The sequence below is a fragment of the Phyllobates terribilis genome, unplaced genomic scaffold, assembly GCF_046119375.1.
Source record: "Phyllobates terribilis strain yellow unplaced genomic scaffold, ASM4611937v1 Scaffold_115__1_contigs__length_5345438, whole genome shotgun sequence".
NCBI lineage: Eukaryota > Metazoa > Chordata > Amphibia > Anura > Dendrobatidae > Phyllobates > Phyllobates terribilis.
In genome coordinates, this window is record NW_027362875.1 from 1,893,953 (window position 1) to 1,918,335 (window position 24,383).

General features: G+C 41.4%; 3 protein-coding genes and 1 pseudogene across 3 annotated transcripts in view; 1 reads left to right on the top strand and 3 right to left on the bottom strand.

Annotated features, from left to right (window-relative positions):
- Positions 1–24,383, top strand: part of LOC141201399 (uncharacterized) — a 259,824-nt gene that overhangs the window by 70,212 nt on the left and 165,229 nt on the right. The window lies entirely within an intron of this gene.
- LOC141201430 (uncharacterized) overlaps positions 14,678–24,383 on the bottom strand; it is a 74,865-nt gene continuing 65,159 nt past the window's right edge. Inside the window, exons 9-12 of the mRNA XM_073663418.1 lie at positions 20,725–20,825; positions 15,795–16,388; positions 15,290–15,547; positions 14,678–15,210 (exon numbers count right to left, since the gene is read on the bottom strand). Of these exons, the coding sequence (XP_073519519.1) occupies positions 14,825–15,210; positions 15,290–15,547; positions 15,795–16,388; positions 20,725–20,825 (1,339 nt within the window). The 3' untranslated portion in view covers positions 14,678–14,824. The remainder of the gene's footprint in view (positions 15,211–15,289; positions 15,548–15,794; positions 16,389–20,724; positions 20,826–24,383) is intronic.
- On the bottom strand, positions 17,985–18,110 carry LOC141201444 (U5 spliceosomal RNA; annotated as a pseudogene).
- LOC141201438 (gastrula zinc finger protein XlCGF66.1-like) overlaps positions 21,708–24,383 on the bottom strand; it is a 28,247-nt gene continuing 25,571 nt past the window's right edge. The window contains exon 7 of the mRNA XM_073663431.1: positions 21,708–22,104. Coding sequence (XP_073519532.1) covers positions 21,743–22,104 — 362 coding nt within the window. The 3' untranslated portion in view covers positions 21,708–21,742. The remainder of the gene's footprint in view (positions 22,105–24,383) is intronic.

The window sequence follows — 24,383 nt, forward strand, 5'->3', positions numbered from 1 at the left end:
CCTGAATTGTTGGTTTTTGTTTATTTTACCTCCCAAAAAACGGAATAGAAAGCAATCAAAAAATGTCACGTACCCAAAAATGGTACCAATAAGAATGTCAACTCGTCCCGCAAAAAAAAAGCCATCACATGACTCTGTCGGCTGAAATATGGAAAAATTATAGCTCTCAAAATATGGCGATGCAAAAACTAGATTTTGCAAAAAAAGCGTCTTTTAGTGTGTGACAGCTGTCAGTCATAAAAACCCGATATAAATCTGGTATCTCTGTAATCGCACCGACCCGAAGAATAAAGTAATCTCATCACTTATACCGCACGAGGAACGGCGTAAAAAATAAATAAAACCAATTCTTCACCTGCTACTCTGCTCACATTTATCCTGCGCTCTGCGCTAAGCGCTTACACCAGAGTTTCCGTGTAAATCTCTGAAATAAGTGATTCAGACGGAACCCATGATGGAATATTCCCTGTAATGAGGCAGATATAGGCCACTGTGGATGCCGTATGGCCTGTGATCCCACGGTATCAGTTTTTTTAGGAGTGCATAAAAGTGCGGTTGGCCACAGTATTGTGCACTTATGAAAAATAGGAGACCGCTAAACAGAGGCCAGACGGTGTCCAGAGTAACTCTGCTGCCTCATTACAGTGAATGGATCTCGCAGGGGTTTCATCTGAATTACACCACTTGGAAATTTAGATGGAAACCCCGATGTAAGTGCTCAGCCTAGAGCCCCGGGTAAATGTTACGTAAAATGTCCCCAATAAAAGTTTCAACTCAGTCCTCAAAAAAAAGCTAGTCCCCACTCAGGTCCGTTATCTGTTAAAAATATAAGGGACTTCCAAGTTACTGGTAGCAGAAAGGCTCTGGAAAAGCAAAATGGCCCTTGCCCCCCCAAAAAAATTCGGAAAATTTTGTGCTCCCAAATCCAAATGCCTATTCTACAATAATTTGTTCTCCAATTGTCAAATAGCGCTCCGTCCCCCCCAGATCTCGCTGTATGGCTGAGCGGTACGATACAGCCACATATGGGTATTCCCACTTTTAGAAGAAATTGTGTGACACATTTCGGCACCATTTTTACCCATTGCGGTGTGTGAAAATGTAAAACCTGAGGGTAAAACATTTGTTCGTGGTAAAAATATAATTATGTTTTCTTCACTGCCCAATGGTATGAATTTAAAAATTAAAAAATACTCACTACTTCCCTAGATGAATTCCTTGAGAGGTGTAGTTTACAAAATGGGGTCACTTGTGGGGGTTTCTGCTGTTACGGCATGTCAGCGACTCTTCAAATGTGACATGGTGTCTGCAACCTATCCCAGCCAACATAGCGCTCCTTTCTCTTCCGAACCCTGCCGTACACCAAAGCAGTGGTTTTCCCCCACATATGGGGTATTGGCGTACTCAGGAGAAATTGCACAACAAATTTCATGGTGCAATTTCTCCTGTTACCCTTATGATAATTCAAAATTAGGGAATGAAAAACATTTTTTGTGGGAAAAATGTGAAAATTTTATTTTTACGGCTCAATATTATAAACTTCTGTGAAGCACCTGGGGGTTCAAGGTGCTCACCACACATTTAGATAAGTTCCCTAAGGGGTCTAGTTTCCAAAATGGTGGCACTTGTGGGGGGTTTCCACTATTTAGGCACATCAGGGGCTCCCCAAATGCAACATGGCGTCCGCTAATTATTCAAGCAAATTTTACATTCAAAAAGTCAAATGGCGCTCCTTCCCTTCCAAACCCTGCCGTGCGCCCAAACAGTGGTTTTCCTCCACATATGTGGTATCAGCGTGTTCAGAAGAAATTGCACAACAAATTTTATGGTGCAATTTCTCCTATTACCCTTATGATAATGCAAAATTAAGGAATGAAAAACGTTTTTGTGGGAAAAATGTGAAAATTTTATTTTTACAGCTCAATATTATAAACTTCTGTGAAGCACCTTGGGGTTCAAGGTGCTCACCACACATCTAGATAAGTTCCCTAAGGGGTCTAGTTTCCAAAATGGTGTCACTTGTGGGGGGTTTCCACTGTTTAGGCACATCAGGAGCTCTCCAAACGCAACATGGCGTCTGCTAATTATTCAGACAAATTTTACATTCAAAAAGTCTAATGGCGCTCCTTCCCTTCCGAACCCTGCAGTGCACCCAAACAGTGGTTTTCCCTCACATATGGGGTATCAGCGCGGTCATGAGAAATTGCACCACAAATTGTGTTGTCTATTTTTTCCTGTTACCCTTGTGAAAATAAAAAAATTGGGTCTAAAGTAACATTTTTGTGAAAAAAAGTTAAATGTTCATTGTTTTCTTCTACATTCCAAAAATTCCCGTGAAACACCTGAAGGGTTAATAAACTACTTGTTTTGAGCACCTTCAGTGGTGCAGTTTTTAGAATGGTGTCACTTTTGGGTATTTTCTGTCATAAAGGCCCCTCAAAGTCACTTCAAATAAGATGTGGTCCCTAAAAAAATGTTTTTGTAAATTTTGTTGGAAAAATGAGAAATCTCTGGTCAACTTTTAACCCTTATAGGTTCCTAACAAAAAAAAATTTTGGTTCCAAAATTGTGCTGATGTAAAGTAGACATGTGGGAAATTTTATTTATTAACTATTTTGTGTGACATATCTCTCTGATTTAAGGGCATGAAAATTCAAAGTTTGAAAATTGCAAAATTTTCACCAAACTTCCGATTTTTTCACAAATAAACGCAAGTGATAACGAAGAAATTTTACCACTATCATGAAGTACAATATGTCACGAAAAACTATCTCAGAATCAGGGGGATCCGTTGAAGCGTTCCAGAGTAATTACTTCATAAAGTGACAGTGGTCAGAATTGAAAAAATTGGCCTGGTCACGAAGGCAAAAACAGGCTCTGGCGCAAAGTAGTTAAAGCTGATTACAAAACTAAGAAAACAATCTTATATACAGAGATAGATAGAAAGAAGTTAGATATACTGTATGATAGATAATAGATAGATGTCCTGCAGATATATCCTTTCACAACCCCCTATATGTTATAAATCTGCACCCTTTAGAGCCTTTCATGTGGAACTAAAGGGAGTTGAGCCTTGCTTAACCTAATAAATAATTACAAAAAAACGACATGGGGTCCCCCTATTTTTTTGTAACCAGCAAAGGTAAAGCAGACAGCTGAGAGATGATATTATCAAGTTGGGAAGGTCCCTGGTTATTGGGCCCTCCCCAGCCTAAAAATACCAGCCCATAGCCGCCCCAGAAGTGGCACATCACATGAGATGCACCAATTATGGCTTTTTGCCTTTGCTCTTCCCAATTGCCCAGAAGCATTGACAATTGGTGTAAAGTATCTTGGGGTTAATGTCAGCTGTGGTTTGTTAAAAATCACAGCTGCCATCAAACTCTGGTGATAGTTATGGACCAAGGAAATGCAGTGGATGTTGTGTATATGGATTTTTCAAAAGCTTTACTGTACTGGTGGACGACAAGCTCACGTTTGGTAGCCAGTGTCAGGCAGCTGCTGCAAAGGCAAATAAAATAATGGGATTAAAAGAGGCATAGATGCTCATGAGGAGAACATAATTTTACCTCTATACAACTCACTAGTGCGACCACACTTAGAATACTGTGTACTGTTCTGGTCTCTGGTGTATAAGAAAGACATAGCTGAACTAGAGAGGGTGCAGAGAAGAGCGACCAAGGTTATTAGAAGACTGTTAGATAGGGGAAAGGGGAAGTAGGAGAAGTGTGGATATATAAAAATATTTAAAATTCATACACTTTATTAATTTATTTAAATCCTTAAAATACAAAATATCTAATGCATCTATAGATGCATATAAGGTAACCATCTATTAGAGTATAAAGATGGTACCCACTAATAAATCTGGCTAGATGTAGTGTAGGGCAAATTTGGGACACCTCTCTCCAGTCCCTCTAATATAGGACCGAGGTTATATGTAAATAGTATCCCCATATATTGGAATAGCCTCGATGTTAATATCAGGTGGAGCAGTTATACAAATCCAATAAATTGGAAAATTAGTTGCTATCTTGGCAAATTATTTCACTGTCATGTATAAATCTGCCTTGGGACACAACTGTTCACCCCCTGATTATCATATAAAGATGAGCTGACATTTGTCTAGCGCAGGGCCGGCTCCAGGTTTTTGTGGGCCCCGGGCGAAAGAGTCTCAGTGGGCCCCTTTAAGACATACCACGATTCATGATGCATAGGTACCACAGAGAAATATAGATATACAGTACAAGGCCAAGGATTTCACTTACTACATTACATGAGTGATATCTATTGTAAATTCTACAATAGCTCAGAAACCAGCGAATCCTCACAGCGCACAGTGCAGACCGGACAGTATAGTCCTCCATACAGTATAATGGACCCCCTATAATGCTCCATACAGGATACTGACCCCATTATAATGCTCCATACAGGATACTAGACCCCATATAATGCTCCATACAGGATACTGACCCCTTTATAATGCCCCATGCAGGATGTCACCTCCTCTCTTTATAATGCCCCATGCAGGATGTCACTCCCTCTCTTTATAATGCCCCATACAGGATGTCACCCCCCCTCTCTTTATAATGCCCCATACAGTATGTCACCCCCCCTCCCTTATAATGCCCCATGCAGGATGTCACCCCCCTTCTCTTTATAATGCCCCATGCAGGATGTCACCCCCCCCCCATATTATGCCCCATGCAGGATGTCACCCCCCATATTATGCCCCATGCCTCCATACATAAAAAAAAAAAAAAATCAAATACTCACCTCCCTCCTCCTCACCTGCTGCCCGCTGCTCGGGTCCGGACTCCAGCGTCGGTGGCGTCTTCCCGCTCTGCGCTCCCTATGACGGCTCAGGGGGAGGGCGCGGTGTAAAGACGTCACCGCGCCCTCTTACCTGAGACGTCACAGGGAGCGCAGAGCAGGAAGACAGCGGATCTGCGGAGGCACGGGGAGAGGTAAGTATCCGGCTGCCGGGCCCTGAGCAAGTGGCGAAGGGCGGGCACTGACACCGCTCTCTTCCGCCCATAGCCCAGCGGGGTGCACGACCGCCAGTGGGCCCCCCTGCCTGCTCAGGGCCCGGCACTTGCCCGGGTGCTGACGCTGGCCCTGGTCTAGCGGTTAGTAATATTATGGTAGTGATAGATGTCAGCTATAATCACTAACTCTGCCCAATACCGCAGTTGTCCATAATAGAATGCACTGTGTGTGTATTAGTACTTGTTATAACTGAGCCGGCACCATTTGAAATCATTGGCAGGAGGAAAGCCTCACTGCCAAGCGATCATATATCTTATGACACTGAGGAGCAGCCCGCTGTGCCCAACGACTCCTCACATGTCAAGTACTAATGATCGCACTAATGTTCAGCGTGCCTGGCTGAACAGCTAATCACTGGGGTGAGGGGCAATCTATTGTCCCCTATCTCACTCCCCGCACATGTGCTCAGCGTGCCGGCTTCAAACAGCTGATCGCTGCAGTGAGGAGCGATACACTGTCTCCTTGCTTTCTCGCCGCACGCGGGCTTCAACGCGACATCGGAGTATATATTGCACATGGGTGAGCCACCTTACTTGGTGAAGACACCACTATGACTGTCTCACACATGTTTGAGAATGACTGGAACAGTTACTGAATCTGTATACCTGTAGATTCCATGCCATCTCTTGTTTTTTTCTGATTATATACACTGCCATTTGGGTAGACTTTTTATGTGTGTTCCCTTTATGTGGCTGGTTGCATTTATATCAGAGTGCAACCCCTATTTCAATGTTATCAGATGATCTCATGTGCACTCCTATATAGAATTGTCGCATTGTATTTGTGTTTTCCATCCCCGGTGACCTACTAAACTGTTATGAGTATATTGATTTTAATATTTATACTGAATAAAATTTGACCTTTTAATATTGTTCTATATTTCTTTTCTTGGGGGTCATACTCCATATATCTCTATAGGCTATGCATTCCAGTAGGAGTACCCTGTGTATATAATATGGTATTTTTCCATATAGTTCGGTTCAATTGTATTTAAGTATATGAGGGGACAGTACAAAGACCTTTCTACTGATCTTTTTACTCTGAGGCCTGAGACGGGGACAAGGGGGCATCTTCTACGTCTGGAGGAAAAAAGGTTTAATCATAATCACAGACGGGGATTCTTTACTGTAAGAGCAGTGAGACTATGGAGCTCTCTGCCGCATGATGCTGTAATGAGTGATTCACTAATAAAATTTAAGAAGGGCATGGATTCCTTTCTTGAAAAGTATAATACACTGCTCAAACAAATAAAGGGAACACTCAAACACATCCTAGATCTGAATGAATGAAATATTCTCATTTAATACTTTGTTCTGTACAAAGTTGAATGTGCTGACAACAAAATCATACAAAAATCATCAATGGAAATCAAATTTATTAACCAATGGAGGCCTGGATTTGGAGTCACTCACAAAATTAAAGTGGAAAAACACACTACAGGCTGATCCAACTTTGATGTAATGTCCTTAAAACAAGTCAAAATGAGGCTCAGTATTGTGTGTGGCCTCCACGTGCCTGTATCACCTCCCTACAATGCCTGGGCATGCTTCTGATGAGGTTGCGGATGGTCTCCTGTGGGATCTCCTCCCAGACCTGGACTAAAACAACCGCCAACTACTGGACAGTCTGTGGTGCAACGTGATGTTGGTGGATGGAGCGAGACATGATATCCCAGATGTGCTCAATCGGATTCAGGTCTGGGGAACGGGCGGGCCAGTCCATAGCTTCAATGCCTTCATCTTGCAGGAACTGCTGACACACTCCAGCCACATGAGGTCTGGCATTGTCCTGCATTAGGAGGAACCCAGGGCCAACCGCACCAGCATATGGTCTCACAAGGGTCTGAGGATCTCATCTCGGTACCTAATGGCAGTCAAGCTACCTCTGGCAAGCACATGGAGGGCTGTGCAGCCCTCCAAAGAAATGCCACCCCACACCATTACTGACCCACTGCCAAACCGGTCATGCTGAAGGATGTTGAAGGCAGCAGATCGCTCTCCATGGCATCTCCAGACTCTGTCACATCTGTCACATGTGCTCAGTGTGAACCTGCTTTCATCTGTGAAGAGCACAGGGCGCCAGTGTCGACTTTGCCAATCCTAGTGTTCTGTGGCAAATGCAAAGCGTCCTGCACGGTGTGGGGCTGTGAGCACAACCCCAATCTGTGGACGTCGGGCCCTCATACCACCCTCATGGAGTCAGTTTCTAACCGTTTGTGCAGACACATGCACATTTGTGGCCTGCTGGAGGTCATTTTGCAGGGATCTCGCTGTGCTCCTCCTGTTCCTCCTTGCACAAAGGCGGGGTAGCGGTCCTGCTGCTGGGTTGTTGCCCTCCTACGGCCCCTCCACGTCTCCTTCCTCTGGATCAACATGTTAGGCTATGGGTTGAACTAGATGGACTTAGTCTTCCTTCAACCTTAAAAACTATGTTACTATGTAATGGAGAGGTGTCTATCAGACAAACCCATTACTGACCCAGTAATCAAAACTTTTCCTGGTTCACTAATTTATTAAATCCCCCCCTCCCCCCAAAAAAAGCATTCAGGTCCAACGTAGTCCACCGAATCCGACAATGATGGGCATTCCCACCATATATGTAACACAGAACTGTCTGCACCACCACACCGCCAGCACAAGTCCGAAGATGCTACGTAGCATAGTGCGACAATGGTGCCATCTAGATAAAATCTTATCGTTTTTCTCCTGGGCACGGCCAGTAATAGATAATTTGTGGGAGAGTATGAATGTTTTTTGCCTATCCTTCTCTGAAATATGACGACCCAATTCCTTTTCCCAACCCCAGTAAAGGGTAGAGGGTCATTGCTGGTGTCCATTTGTGTTGTTTTGTGTATGCAAGATAGAAGTTTAGTACAACCCCTGGCAAAAATTATGGAATCACCAGGCTCGGAGGATGTTCATTCAGTTGTTTAATGTTGTTGAAAAAAAGCAGATCACAGACATGGCACAAAACTATGGTAATTTCAAATTGCAACTTTAGGGCTTTAAGAAACACTAAAAGAAATCAAGATTAAAAATGTGGTTCTCAGTAAGGGTAATTTTTTTCAGACCAAGCAGAGGGAAAAAATTATGGAATCACTCAATTCTGAGGAAAATATTATGGAATCACCCTGTAAATTTTCATTTCCAAAACTAACACCTGCATCAAATTAGATCTGCTCGTTAGTCTACATCTAAAAAGGAGTGATCACACCTTGGAAAGCTGTTGCACCAAGTGGACTGACATGAATCATGGCTCCAACACGAGAGATGTCAATTGAAACAAAAAAGAGGATTATCAAACTCTTAAAAGAAGGTAAATCATCACGCAATGTTGAAAAAGATGTTGGTTGTTCACAGTCAGCTGTGTCTAAAATCTAGACCAAATACAAACAACATGGGAAGGTTGTTAAAGGCAAACATACTGGTAGACCACGGAAGACATTAAAGCGTTAAGACTGGAAACTTAAAGCAATATGTGTCCAAAACAGGAAATGCACAACAAAACAAATGAGGAATGAATGGGAGGAAACTGGAGTCAATGTCTGTGACCGAACTGTAAGACACCGCCTAAAGGAAATGGGATTTACATACAGAAAAGCAAAATATAAGCCATCATTAACACCTAAACAGAAAAAAAACAAGGTTACAATGGGCTAAGGAAAAGCAATCATGGAGTGTGGATGACTGGATGAAAGTCATATTCAGTGATGAATCGCGAATCTGCATTGGGCAAGGTGATGATGCTGGAACTTTTGTTTGGTGCCGTTCCAATGATATTTATAAAGATGACTGCATGAAGAGAACATGCAAATTTCCACAGTCATTGATGATATGGGGCTGCATGTCAGGTAAAGGCACTGGGGAGATGGCTGTCATTACATCTTCAATAAATGCCCAAGTTTACATTAATATTTTGAACAGTTTTCTTATCCCATCAATTAAAAGGATGTTTGGGGATGATGACATCATTTTTCAAGATGATAATGCATCCTGCCATAGAGCAAAAACTGTGAAAACATTCCTTGAAAGAAGACACATAAGGTCAATGTCATGGCCTGCAAATAGTCCGGATCTCAATCCAATTGAAAATCTTTGGTGGAAGGTGAAGGAAATGGTCCATGACAAAGCTCCAACCTGCAAAGCTGATCTGGCAACAGCAATCAGAGAAAGTTGGAGCCAGATTGATGAAGAGTACTGTTTGTCACTCATTAAGTCCACGCCTCATAGACTGTAAGCTGTTATTAAAGCCAGAGGTGGTGTAACATAATACAAGTGATATTTTTTTCCCTATTGGGACGTCAAAATAAAAAGAATATATCTAAGAAGGGGCAATTGTGTGGACTGAGACAATTATTATTTGCTGACACCTTAGGTATAAGGATATAAATTCCTGGTTTACTGTAAGGAAATGGACAAACAATCCAGTATAGCATTTCTGTGAAGGTTCTTTGAAGCAATACCTGGGGTAATTAACCATTGCTCCCATATGTGTATGAATTTCTTGAGAGCGTTCCTTTAATATAAGATCCCCTTTCCAAGCATAGAGTGTTATTTATCCTGGATTTTAGTTCTGTTATTGTTGGGGGAGAATTGTCTATCCAATGTAGTGTCAACAACTTTCTGATTTGGAATAATATTCCTGAGCTAGCTCTTGCCATATGGGAGTCTGGGTCTACGTCCTCTCCCAGAAGTCCTAGGATACAGATTTTAGGTTCGAACTGAAGTTGTATCCCAAATACAGATAGTACAAGAGCGATCGCTACGTTCCATTAGTCGCCAATATTTACACATTCCCACGTCATATGCATCAGGTGGTCGTCCTTTTGACCACATCTAGGACATGTGTCATCCGTTTTTATTTCAATTTTAAATAAAATACTTGGGGATCTATATACCCTATGAATGAGAAGAATTCGGGACAATCTTTGTGACTCTGACAATGAAAGTTTCGGTGTCAAATCCAGTATTTCCACCATTGCTCCTCAGATAAGGGACCCTCATCCCCCTCCCATGTCTTAACTATCAAATGATATTTATCCAAATGTAGGGCCAGTAACTGCCTATAAATAAGGGATATTAGACCTTTTGTATCCAACGATGTAGTAATGGTATCTATTGGGTGAGGTCTATCAATCAGTATGGCGTTTATTCTAGTTGTGTACTATATGCAAGATGTATTTGCAGATATTGATAAAACACCCTATGCAGAAGGTTAAAACCTGCCTTTATTTGTTCAAACCTCTTGAATAATCCATCCCTCAAGAGTTGTGACACCAAACATATACCCCTATCCTTCCACTCCCTAACATTTTTTAGTTTATGTAGCTCTGGTAAGTTATAGTTGTGCCATAAAGGGGTATAGTTTGTGTACTTTCCAATTCCCAGAATATTTTTACCCCTATCCAACGCCTTATATATTAACTTTAGTGTATGACATTTTAAGTCATTTTCTCAAGGAGGCCCCACATCTAGTACCGAGAATGGAAGCTTCCACTTGGTTCCTTCCATAAGTAGGTGCCCTGAAATTACACAATATTTGCAAGTACCCCATCCATGAAACTACTTTAGCTCCTTTCTAGTGTTAAGCAGGTCTACATATACCTGGAGGGAAGCAGATCGTTTATGTTGTTTGTCAAGTAGATCAATCCGCTCAAGCAAATGGGAGACTTTAGCTGTTCTCTCCTTTTTTTAACCTTTATCTATGTTTTATTATTATCCCTCTGAGGACGCATGTGAGTGCTTCCCATTTAAATGGTAAGGCAGTTTCATCATGCTCATATATTTGAAGGAGTCTATAGTCTCAAGAAGGTCTGAGACACAGAGTGAGTCTTTCAGCAGATTATCATTTAGGCTCCAACATCTGAAGCCTTGGTGGAGTCCGGCAAAGTCAGATTACAATATACAGGAGCATGATCTGACCAATACAGCAGTTCCTACCTGAGATGTAGGTTGCCATGTAGGCAAGTGATGGCTAATTAAGAAAAGGACTATATGGCTATGCATATTGTGTAAAGGAGAATAATAGGTATAATCCTTTACGTCTGGATGTAGTATCCTCCATATATCGACCGGTTGAGATCAAAGCACAATTAGCAAAGCTTTTATTTGTGTTTTAGATTGGTGACACCAGCCCAGGGACGCATCTAAAATGGATCCAAGACAAAATTACAGTCACCTTCAATGATGATAAGGTTCGCCGCAAAATATTTTAGTTTAAGTAATGATGGCATGTCTTAATTTGGTCACAATTAGGGAGATAGAAGTTTTCTAAAGTCAAAATTTTTAGTAGATGGAGATCTTAACAAACACGTACCTCCTCTCCGTGTCAGACAGTGTTTCTACAATAGTATGCAGCAGTGATCTGTGGCGGCCTATACTCAGCACCTTAGACTTCAAAACTGCATTTTTCTGGGACGCCAAGATGAATAATATCTATTAGTAATCTGAGGTATATGATCGCCTCTAAAGTGTGACTCCTGAAGAAAGAGAAAATGTACGTGCTGTTTATGCCTACGATAAAACACTTGAGCTCCTTTCCCTGGAACATTAAGTCCTCTGACATTCAATGAACAAGTTTTGAGTTGTGCCATATTACATGAAAAAAGGGGGAATGGAAGAGAGAAAGATTAAAAGAAAAGAGGAAGTATAGACGGTAGATAGTAACGTCTACCGCTCAGTGTCTAAGAAGTATAGATTATGAATATATCAAAACAGTAGGAAATTGCGAAACAAGCAGATCCCAATGCAAGTCCTTAACTGGCGGTTGTTTTTACAGGCGTAAGTCAAACTTTCTGTTCTAGGATTCCTATTAGGTGGAGCCATGGAATATAAAGCAAGTAATGTAATACAGCCTGATATTACAGTAGTATCATGTGAACTCAACTTATATGCCGGTCTAAGATCTTATATGAACTTAGACATTCTATATAGTGGAAGAGTGGCACCTAATGCTCTATGTAGATGTATCTAATTATATGCTTAACCCCTTAACAACATTAGACGTACTAATACGCGTCTGTGCCCTGCGACTTCAGAGCCAGACCCGTATTAGTACGTCATAGCATTTTTCCGAATCAATTTGTGAAGCACCTGGGGGTTTCAAGTGCTCGCTATGCACCTAGATAGGTGCCTTGGGGGGTCTAGTTTCCAAAATGAGGTCACTTGTGGAGGAGCTCCAATGTTTAGGCACATCAGGGGCTCTCCAAACGCAACATGGCGTCCGCTAATTATTCAAGCAAATTTTACAATCAAAAAGTCAAATGGCGCTCCTTCCCTTCCGGGCCCTGCCGTGCGCCCAAACAGTGGTTTTTCCCCACATATGGGGTATCTGTGTGCCCAGGGGAAATTCCACAACAAATTTTGGGGTCCATTTTTTCTTGTTACCCCTGTGAAAATAAGGAAAATTGGGTCTAAAGTAACATTTTTGTGAAAAAAGTTAAATGTTCATTTTTTTCTTCCACATTCAAAAAATCCTGTGAAGCACCTGAAGGGTTAATAAAGTTCTTGAACGTGGTTTTGAGCACCTTGAGGGGTGCAGTTTTTAGAATGGTGTCACTTTTGGGTATTTTCTGTCATAAAGACCTCTCAAAGTGACTTCAAATGTGATGTGGTCCCTAAAAAAATGGTATTGAAAATTTTGTTGGAAAAATGAGAAATGGCTGGTCAACTTTTAACCCTTATAGCTCCCTAACAAAAAAAAAATTTGGTTCCAAAATTGTGCTGATGTAAAGTACACATGTGGGAAATGTTATTTATTAAGTATTTTGTGTGACATATCTCTCTGATTTAAGGGCATAAAAATTCAAATTATGAAAATTGCAAATTTTTTCAAAATTTTTGCCAAATTTCCGTTTTTTTCACAAATAAACGCAAGTGATATCGAAGAAATTTTACCAAAATCATGAAGTACAATATGTCACGAAAAAACAATCTCAGAATCAGGGGGATCAATTGAAGCGTTCCAGAGTAATTACCTCATAAAGTGACAGTGGTCAGAATTGTAAAAATTGGCTTGGTCATTAACGTGCAAACCACCCTCAGGGGTTAAGGGGTTAAAGAAGTAAGTAAGCATCTGCAAACTGTCTCTCATCAGGGAAGACTAAATTAATTTCAGGAGCTCATATGATTGGCAGGTTCCTTTCCCATCTGGCTGCATCACCAGCAAGTTCCTGATCCACTGAACGCCTTCTGCGATGTGCTGGAACTCTCTGTGGCAATGGTGGAGCAGGTGGCCAGTCAGATATATGGAATGTCCAGGGCATCACAAATAGGTCTCATGTTGCTTGGATCTTTGAAAATATACAGCTGGAATGGGTACCCCCAGGAGTACATCAGGCCATTTTCCCGGATGGCATCAAGTAGTGGTTTCAATACCCTTCTTTTAGCAAGTGTCATTCAGGATAGATATGTGAGCAATTATATGCGTTTTCCATTTAAATCACCAGGATCCAACTCCTCTGCTTTCCTCACAATGGCCTCTTTTACATTGAAAACATGTATGCGACAGGTAATGTCCCTTGGACGCTCAGGGTCTGGGCCATGATTGCCTATTGTACGATGCGCCTTATAAATCTCCACCTCCTTATCAATAGGATCACCAAGGATATTATTGAACAATGATCGCAGTGTTGGCATAATCACTTGTGCATTGATGCTTTCAGGTACACCCCTTATCCAGATATTATTGTGATTTTCTTGATCATCAACCATATTAAACAGATGGTTTATTTACTGGCTGTGAAGATCCAGTGTTAGTTTCTGAGCATTATGATGGCCTCTAACTTGGACGACATTATCCTCTAATCTCTGTACCTTGTCAGTAAGCTGTGACAGGATAGAAGTGAGTGGACGTATTTCAGTATTGTATGTGGTCTCCAGCCTCTGAATATATTGCTCCATATCTTCTTTAGTAGGGATAGACGCAATCTGATATACAAATAAGTTATGTTGTTCCCCATATCAGAATAACCTGTGGCTGGGGGGTAAATGTCCCTGTGAAGCAAGCACTGCTCAGTATGTGGGCTTTGGTGAGAGTACAGGGAGATTTGTGGAGCTGTTTTCTTGTGAGGCCGACATTAAGAGAGAAGTTGGTGCAGGACTTACAGGCTGGAGCTGTCTGGCATCATGAGGGTTTAGACTGCTTTTTTCCATGCTGAGGTGAGGCAGTAATAGCTCCGGAGCAGGAAGATAAGACCTTCCATAAGAAACGCTGCATACCAGACATGCTGACGGAGGTGGAGGACCTCAGATTAACCTCTGATCTCTTCTTTCTTTCCCATATCGAAAGTCATGTTTGAGGCTGTAAATTGCTTATAATTCCCCCAGGAACACGGTCTGAAGAGAGTGCTCTCACTGTGTGCATTCTCTTGGTGCTATGTCCAGGCCCTGTCCTTCCTGTTGATGTACAATACGTCTGAAGGTGGCGTTGATTGGCAGCAGGATTGTGTGATGTAACAATCTTGTGTGATCCTTACGGAAAATGGAACGGCGCCAGAACAGAAAGTGCGTATTAGTGTTTTTATTTTAACAAGGCTAAACATGAGGAATGAGAAGGAGTTGTCCTAGTAGTGGACAACCCCTTTATGAAGATACAATTTAAAGGTTAAAAATGAAAAAGGCCTCTCCCCTGTGTGAGTTCTCTGAAGTTTGTTAAGAGTTGATTTCCATGTAAAACATTTCCCACATTCTGAACAGGAAAAAGGCTTCTCCCCTGTGTGATTTCTCTGGTGGATAACCAAATCTGATTTCCGGCAAAAACATTTCCCACATTCTGATCAGCAAAAAGGCTTCTCCCCTGTGTGAATTCTCTTGTGCTCAACCAAAACTGATTTCTGGCTAAAACATTTTCCACATTCTGAACAGGAAAAAGGCTTCTCCCCTGTGTGAATTCTCTTGTGCTCAACCAAAACTGATTTCTGGCTAAAACATTTTCCACATTCTGAACAGGAAAAAGGCTTCTCCCCTGTATGAGTTCTCTGGTGCTTAACCAAATTTGATTTCTGGTTAAAACATTTCCCACATTCTGAACAGGAAAAAGGCTTCTCCCCTGTGTGAGTTCTTTTGTGCGTAACCAAATCTGATTTCCAGCTAAAACATTTTCCACATTCTGAACAGCAAAAAGGTTTCTCCCCTGTGTGAGTTCTCTGGTGCTTAACCAAATCTGATTTCTGGTTAAAACATTTCTCACATTCTGAACAGGAAACAGGCTTCTCCCCTGTCTGAGTTCTCTGGTTTATAACCAAATCTGGATTTCCAGCTAAAACATTTTCCACATTCTGAACAGGAAAAAGGCTTCTCTCCTGTGTGAGTTCTCTTGTGCTTAACCAAACCTGATTTCCGGCTAAAACATTTTTCACATTCTGAACAGGAAAAAGGCTTCTCCCCTGTGTGAGTTCTCTTGTGTATAACCAAACCTGATTTCCAGCTAAAACATTTTCCACATTCTGAACAGCAAAAAGGCTTCTCCCCTGTGTGAGTTCTCTGGTGCTCAACCAAATCTGATTTCTGGTTAAAACATTTCTCACATTCTGAACAGGAAACCGGCTTCTCCGCTGTGTGAGTTCTCTTGTGCTCAAACAAAACTGATTTCCGGCTAAAACATTTTCCACATTCTGAACAGCAAAACGGCTTCTCCCCTGTGTGAGTTCTCTGGTGCTCAACCAAATCGGATTTCTGGTTAAAACATTTCTCACATTCTGAACAGGAAACAGGCTTCTCCCCTGTCTGAGTTCTCTGGTTTATAACCAAATCTGGATTTCCAGCTAAAACATTTTCCACATTCTGAACAGGAAAAAGGCTTCTCTCCTGTGTGAGTTCTCTTGTGCTTAACCAAACCTGATTTCCGGCTAAAACATTTTTCACATTCTGAACAGGAAAAAGGCTTCTCCCCTGTGTGAGTTCTCTTGTGTATAACCAAACCTGATTTCCAGCTAAAACATTTTCCACATTCTGAACAGCAAAAAGGCTTCTCCCCTGTGTGAGTTCTCTGGTGCTCAACCAAATCTGATTTCTGGTTAAAACATTTCTCACATTCTGAACAGGAAACCGGCTTCTCCGCTGTGTGAGTTCTCTTGTGCTCAAACAAAACTGATTTCCGGCTAAAACATTTTCCACATTCTGAACAGCAAAACGGCTTCTCCCCTGTGTGAGTTCTCTGGTGCTCAACCAAATCGGATTTCTGGTTAAAACATTTCTCACATTCTGAACAGGAAAAAGGCTTCTCCCCTGTGTGAGTTCTCTGATGTCTATCAAGATGCGCTTTCTGGAAAAAACATTTCCCACATTCTGAACAGGAAAAAGGCTTTTCCCCGGTGTGAATTCTCTTGTGCGCAATCAAAACTGATTTCCGGCTAAAACATTTTCCACATTCTGAACAGTAAAATGACTTCTTTGTTTTAGGAGCAATTTCTTTTTTATTGCTTAATTTGTGACTTTGATTTTCCTTAGTAGTTGGTAATGAATCAGAAGACAGGACGTGTTTCAAATGATCAGATGACAGATCTTTGCTGTGAATGGATGATGGTATATCTGGAGTAATAGCATTCACTTCAATTGTATCCTGCGGGATCTCAAGATCATCTGATTTAAAAATTGAAGATGTCAGCTGTCCCTCTGATCTCCTGGTACAGTCATCTGCTAAAAATAAAAGCAATTATTATTTATGAATAACATATCCTTAAAATTTATATTGTTGAATATTTTTACTTAAACTCTCCATAAAAATGTACTTTATGTAAAAGTATCATTATCTACCAAGAAAACATCACAGAAAAAAATCAGCCTTACCAACACCAAATCAGATAAGAAATGCATTAGCATTTTAGTGTTGGTTGGGTGTACTGGGGTGTCTGTCCATGTGGGGTGCACTTATATAGTGCTGGGCAGCCTTCCTACCCAGTATGGACATCATCAGTATCCTAAGCCAGACACTGTGCATCAAACCTACCTGTGTGACTGGCGTCCTATGCAAGCTTCATCTGTGTGCATCTTTAATACTAGGCAACCACCCCCTCCATGAATTGGTATGATTATTGGTGTTGGTAAGGCTGTATCTTTTTCTGTGATTTTTTTTAATTTTGCCCTATGTTAGCCATCATTATTCACCAAGACAATAACAGTTCACAGTCTAATAGAAAACCTCATAGGATGAACCAGTGGATCGTAGTGTTCAACTGTTTGTTAATTCTGCCTCCCTAATATGGAATAAAAAGCCACCAAACAATGTTATGTAGGCAAAACTAATATCAATAAAAACTTCTACTCATCTCACAAAAAACAAGTCCCCACTCAGGTCCATTATCTGCCAATGGAAAAACAGAGGTTTCCACATTATTAGTGGCTCAAAGGTTTTTGAAAAGCAACATGGCTTCCATAAACCAATCCAGCAATATCCGCTCTCCCAAAGTCAGATCTCCCCCTCACTTCTGAGCCTTGCAGTGTGTCCAAACCACATTTAGCATCCATGTATTTGGCATTACTATAGTGAGAAGAACCCACTTAATTTACGATGTGTCTCCTGGAGCACAATCTGGACACTATGTGTTGGGCAATAAAATGGTATATTTGTAATTTTCACTCTCCAACATCCACTGTGTGCTAATTAGTATTAGTATGGATAAAAATGTAGGTTTATTGTCTACGCGTTTCAGAGACCACCAACTCCTTCCTCAGGACAACCGTACATAACCTCTTTAACGGGTTTAGTGGTTTAATCACATAGCGGGTTTGGGGGAGCAGCTGAAGCTCTCCATTTTTCAGCTCTTTGTGGTTGTTTTTTTCTTTCCATTTTTGGAGAATCCTTCAGTTAAGGGTAAAAAAAAAAGCAAAAGCATTCAGTCAACGCCCAGAAAATAAATACCCCGATACCACAAACCATTCAGCAGTTTTGCAGACATTCTGTAAAATCAAAGTAAAATTTCCCGCAATCTCTCAATTTGTGTTTAAAAAAAAAAAAAAAAAATAGAGAAAAAATATCTTCACAAAACTCAGTTTTGCTTCCCTCCATGGAAATCTTTAGTAAAAGGCGAAAGATTTTTACGTTCTGAAGAGAAGCCAGAGTATTTTTCCATAGATTTGAAAAATGGGCCCAGATAGGAACACAAAACTGGCTGCAGGAAGGGGTTAAACCAGAGTATTTTGGGCACTAACTACTATAGTCAAAACTGTGAGTATAGACCATAACACATCTACTGAAATGATCAAACTCAACAGTCTCCATCAGTAAGTAGTGAGTAACTAGTGGTGAAACCTCTCTGGGGTAATTGGAGTATGGGGCTCGGTGGCTCTTGGCAATCTAAACTATCGTAAGGGACAATATTTTCTGTCAGATGAGTTTCAAGAAGAAATATTAGACGTTCAAAGAGAACTTTTTATAATAGTGCAGAGCTGAGGGGTCTTAAATTTAGCTTAGAGATATATCATGGCACAGGTGTAATGTATTTTTTTTAGTTTATCACAATCTGTTTTGAAGTTAGTTGGTTTTAAAAGAAATTGAAAAGTCAGGATAAAGGGAAACTCTGCTGTTATTGTACAGAAATTCACACTTGGCCTCACTGCACATTTAATGTAGATCATAAATGTTAAGTTTGGCCAGAAAGGCTGGACCTGGTCTTGTAGGGACCATATGAGCACATTCAGCAGCACAGAAGGGAGAGAAGGTAGATTCATCCTATAAGATATCAGGGATCTAGGAAGCCAACAGCATCATTACCCTCCGCTTTCTCTTACAGGCCCATCATAATATTTTTGTTCAAGTGATTTTCTGGCTTTGTGGTTTACAGATCTGGGCGGGTAACGTATCCGAATCACAGGGGATAGGTGGATCCTCCAGGTTGTAAGTTCAATGGAAAAGGGTTTCAATGCCCAAAATCATTGGAACAGTTTTGGGTGGAAGAGAATGTTGTGTTCTAGAGGCAAAATGGTGATCACACGATTGTGATACGGCCGGACCACACCACCGATAAAGCAGCCACAGCCGGTGACTGAGAAGAATCTGTGACTTCTCTGCATTTAGTGGTTACTACTCACTTGGGTAGTCATATGTAGGAATCTCCTCTTTACACCACTCATCACCCCTCACATATGTCTCTGTAGTATTAATATGGGTCAGATCTTCACCCTGAAACAAATATTATAAAAGTCACAAACAGATGAGAAGTCACATCTATGATCAGCTCTAATCCTGCCATCTCCACCGTCCTCATTACACAAGTATAAAACATATAATACTGGTGGATAAAACAAGACTGAGCACAAGACCTTCACAGCCGTCTACACATCATAGGGGAGATCTCATGATACCTTCTCTCCATCTACCTGATGATCCTGAGGAACATTGGGATCTTCTTGTTTACAGTCCTGTGGAAGAAGAGGACGGGGACATCTCTCTGGTGTTGTCCTCTTACTGGATAGATCTGGAGGAAACACATACAGGGACTGAATTCATTCTTTACATACAGATAATTATAGGCCGTGTGTATTTAGTCCTGTCTATTACCTGGTGATGTGAGGGGCTGGGGAACCTCCATCATGACATCCTTGTACAGATCTTTGTGTCCTTCTAAATACTCCCACTCCTCCATGGAGAAATAGACAGTGACATCCTGACATCTTATAGGAACCTGACACATACAATGATACAATCATCCCCCCGATCCCTCCATAGCGCTACTGTATAATGTCCCAGCATTCCCAGCAGTGTCACCTCTCCAGACAGCAGCTCAATCATCTTGTAGGTGAGTTCTACGATCTTCTGGTCATTGATGTCCTCATGTATCAGGGGGTGAGGTGGAGGTCCTGTGATTGGGCTCAGGGGTCTTTCCCATCCCTCAGACACATGGACCTGACAGCGCTCACTAGAGGTCTTCTTCACTAATATGTAATCCTGGTTATGGAAAGACATATAAATAAATCTCACTACAGACATTTCCAGAGTCCTCACCTCTCCAGTTCTGTCCATCTGTTATTCCCATAGATAAGAATGATGTAATGTGACGTTATCGGAATCTCTCACCTCTCCAGTAAGACAGAAGAGGATTTCTAGGGTGAGGTGTAATATCCTCTCCGCCATCTTGTCTCTGTCCATATCCATCTTTGATGGGTCCATTAGGAAAATTCTCTTAAATAGAAGATCTTCACTGAGAGGATACGATATTGTAGGGACCTGAATGAGAAGATGATGAGCAGATGTCACATCATAAAAATCCTGTGTAATAATACAATTACTGGAGATAATAAGGAGAAACACATGAGGAGATATTATTTTACAGTATTTAGTTTTCTTCTTTACATCTAGTAATAAAACCTATATATTTTAGGCCACAGACAACAAGCAGTTTCTTCCTCAGAATCTGCAGCTGAATAACTTTCTCATAGACTCATCTTCCTTATTGCTAATTCTCGTCTCATTTACTGGAATCGGCATTAGCAATACTGCAGGAGATATTCATTACACGTAACATGAGAAATAACTACATCATGAGGACGACATCTTCATCTTCTACTACGGCTCTACAAACATATTTAGCCAGAGTTCTTCACTGACTACATCTCCACCGGTTGTCTATATGAATGTTTCCCGTCTCCCCCGGACTGTAATCTTCTATCACGTTAGATCTCATGTCTGAACAGAAAAAGGGCTTCTCCCCTGTGTGAGTTCTCTGGTGCTTAACCAAACCTGATTTCCGGCTAAAACATTTTCCACATTCTGAACAGGAAAATGGCTTCTCCTCTGTGTGAGTTCTCTGGTGATTAACAAGATTTGATTTCTGGTTAAAAAATTTCCCACACTTGAAACAAAAAAATCTATTTTCTGCGGTGTGAATGCTTTTATGCTTAAGGCTATGTGCCCACGATGCAGAAATGCGGCATATTTTTTACGCTTCTCCCTGTCAGGAAAAACGCATGCATTTTTTACATGAGTTTTTCCCGCCAGGTAGAAGCGTTTGTGAGGAGTCTTTGCAGCGTTCTTCACATGCATTTCTGCATGTGGGTTATCAAGCGCTTTTCCGAGCGATTTTAGCATCACTTGGAAAAGTGCTTGACAACTTGTTCACACTTTATAAATCCATGCAACCGGCATGGATTTATAGTAGTGTGACCAGGATAGTTAAAAAAAAGAATAAGAATGTTAAAAAATAAAAAAATTAAGTTTATACTCACCTTCCGATGTCCTCCCGGTGTTATCTCCACTGCGTCCGGTGTGTTGGGCGGCTCGCGCTGTTGTGAAGGACCTGCAGTGACGTCATTGAGCCATGTGATGGGTCACATGACTCTGATGTCATGGCAGGTCCTTCACAACAGCGCGAGCATTGCAAGAGACCGGACGGAGCAGACAAAACACCGGGATGACATCGGAAGGCGAGTATAAACTTTATTTTTTATTTTAAATTCTTTTTTTTACAGTTTCTATGGTACCCAGGTCTGGATGAGAGTCTCCTCTCCTCCAGACTTGGGTACCATCCGCACATAGAAACACATAATATCCATGTGTACAAATGTACTGACACGGATATTATGCGTTTCAATGCAAGTCAATGGCGGCGATTACGCTGCGTGTCCGCAAATTTAATGGACATGCTGCGGATTTTTGAGAGCAGCATAAACGCTGCGGAAAAATCCGCAGCATGGGCATTAACATTGCGGCTTGTCATTGGGGACCCTGGGGGGCGGATTACCAAGTGTTTCCCAAGTGTTTATGCTGCGGAAATTTCGCAGCATAAACGCTTGGAAAACGCATAGTGGGCACACAGCCCAAGAAAAGACTTTTCGAGGGAAAAACTTTTTCCATATTCTGAACATGAAAATGGCTTCTTTGCTTTAGGAGCAATTTGTTTTTTAATGCTTATTTTGTGACTTTGATTTTCCTTAGTAGTCGGTAATGAATCAGAAGACAGGACCTGTTTCAAATGACCAGATGATAGATCTTTGCTGTGAAGGGATGATGGTATATCTGGGTTAATGGCATTCACTTCAATTGTATCCTGTGGGATCTCAAGATCATCAGATTTAAAAATTGAAGATGTCAGCTGTTCCTCTGATCTCCTGGTACAGTCATCTGCCAAGAATAAAACCAATTATTATTTATAAATAACATATCCTTAAAATTTATATTGATGAACATTTCTACTTAAACTCTCCATAAAAATGCACTTTATGTAAAAGTATCATTATCTACCAAGAAAACATCACAGAAAAATCAGCCTTACCAACACCAAATCAGATAACAAATGCATTAGCATTTTAGTGTTGATTGGGTGTACTGGGGTGTCTGTCCATGTGGGGTGCACTTATATAGCGCTGGGCAGCCTTCCTGATGTAATAGTATGGGCATCATCACTATCCTAAGCCAGACACTGTGCATCACACCTACCTGTGTGACTGGCATCCTATGCAAGCTTCTTCTGTGTGCATCTTTAATACTAGGCAACCACCCCCCCATGAATTGGTAGGTTTGTGAGTGGTAGCTTCATCAGTATTTTGCACCTGCGCTGCCCCCACCTTTATCATGGGGGTCTGCAGCATCCTGCTAGTGCATTTGTTATATGATTTGGTGTTAATAAGGCTGTATCTTTTTCTGTGATTTTTTTTTATTTTGCCCTATGTTAGCCATCATTATTCACCAAGATAATAACAGTTCACAGTCTAATAGAAAACCTCATAGGATGAACCAGTGGATCGTAGTGTTCAACTGTTTGTTAATTCTGCCTCCCAAATATGGAATAAAAAGTAAACAAACAATGTTATGTAGGTGAAATAATATCAATAAAAACTTCTACTCATCTCACAAAAAACAAGTCCCCACTCAGGTCCATCATCTGTCAATGGAAAACCAGAGGTTTCCGCATTATTAGTGGCTCAAAGGCTTTTGAAAAGCAACATGGCTTCCATAAACCAATCCAGCAATATCCACTCTCCCAAAGTCAGATCTCACTTCAAAGATTGCAGTGTGCCAAAAACACATTTAGCCTCCATGTATTTGACATTACTATAGTGAGACGAACCCACTTAATTGATGGTGTGTGTCTCCTGGAGCACAATCTGGGCACTATGTGTTGGGTAATGAAATTATATATTTGTAATTTTCACTCTCCAACATCCACTGCGTGCTAATTTCCGGAAAGTGCCTGTGGAGTCAAAATAGTCACTACTCCTATAGATTACTTCACTGAGGGTTATAATTTCCAAAATGGTGTCCCTTTATGAGGATTTCTACTGCTCTTGTTTTCTGCAATTTGGTCACATTAGGGCTTCTGCAAATGGTGTGTCCTATCTCCTCTGGGATCTGCTCCTGCGACGTCTGCTTCTCTCACCAGAATCCGCCTTATTCATCCTGCAGGCGGTGCTGGTGATGGAGGAGATGTCAGAACCAGAAGCTCTGGGCGGTGCAGGCTCTGTCCAGCCAGTAAAACTAGGATTGCTGAGACCAGTAGTACCATCCAGTCTGGCAGTATGGGTGTGTGTGTTGTCCAGCTGGAGTAATCTGCTCCCTGCTTCAGCCAACTGGAAAGCACCACACCCTACTAAAGCTGGAAGCATATTGCCGGAAGCTGCCAGATACAGCCTTGTTCTCCTCTGGTTCAGTCCTCTGTGCTCAGCTCCCGGTTTGTGTATTTGTTTCCTGTTCGGAGAATCTCTAATCCCGTTTAATTTACTAAGCATTATATATTGTTTTGAGTATATCAATAGCCAATCACCTACAGCCGTACTACAGGCTTAAACCAATGTTAGTACAATTATTACAGAAACACACATATGGTCATATTATCTTTAGTTCGGCACATGATGGAAAGTTACAAGGTTATACATCCCGGCTCAGACTAGTTAGATAACAGGAGCAGGGTGTTTCATAGAATGTTCTTGAGAGAAAAGGTTCTTGTGAGAAAATTGCATGTGAAGCAGGAGAAAAGAATGAAAGAATCTATGCTATGCAAGGTGTAATAATAACATCATTTTAGAAGCAAGCACAAAATGAAGTAACTAAAGCATGAATATCGATATGTCCTTTACATCAACCTTGTAACATAATAATTTGACACTCACTTGGTCAACCGTGAAGGGTCATTGCTGCCCTCCCTCAACAGCTTGGTGCAGTGACTCGGATCCCTAACCAGGGATGCCCCACCACCTCTGGACATCCACAAAGAGAGACTTGCTTTCGGCCTCCCCCACTGGAATTGGGACTGATCATCCCCCACAAAAGCCACGGTAAGTGCCCGAGTTCTTTACTAGTGATACTGACCGTTTGGCGTGGTTTCCACGTGGTGCGTGGTTGTTTGCATTATCTCCGGATGTCTTGGTTGGATATAGTCAAAGGTGAGACTATAGGGGTGTAGT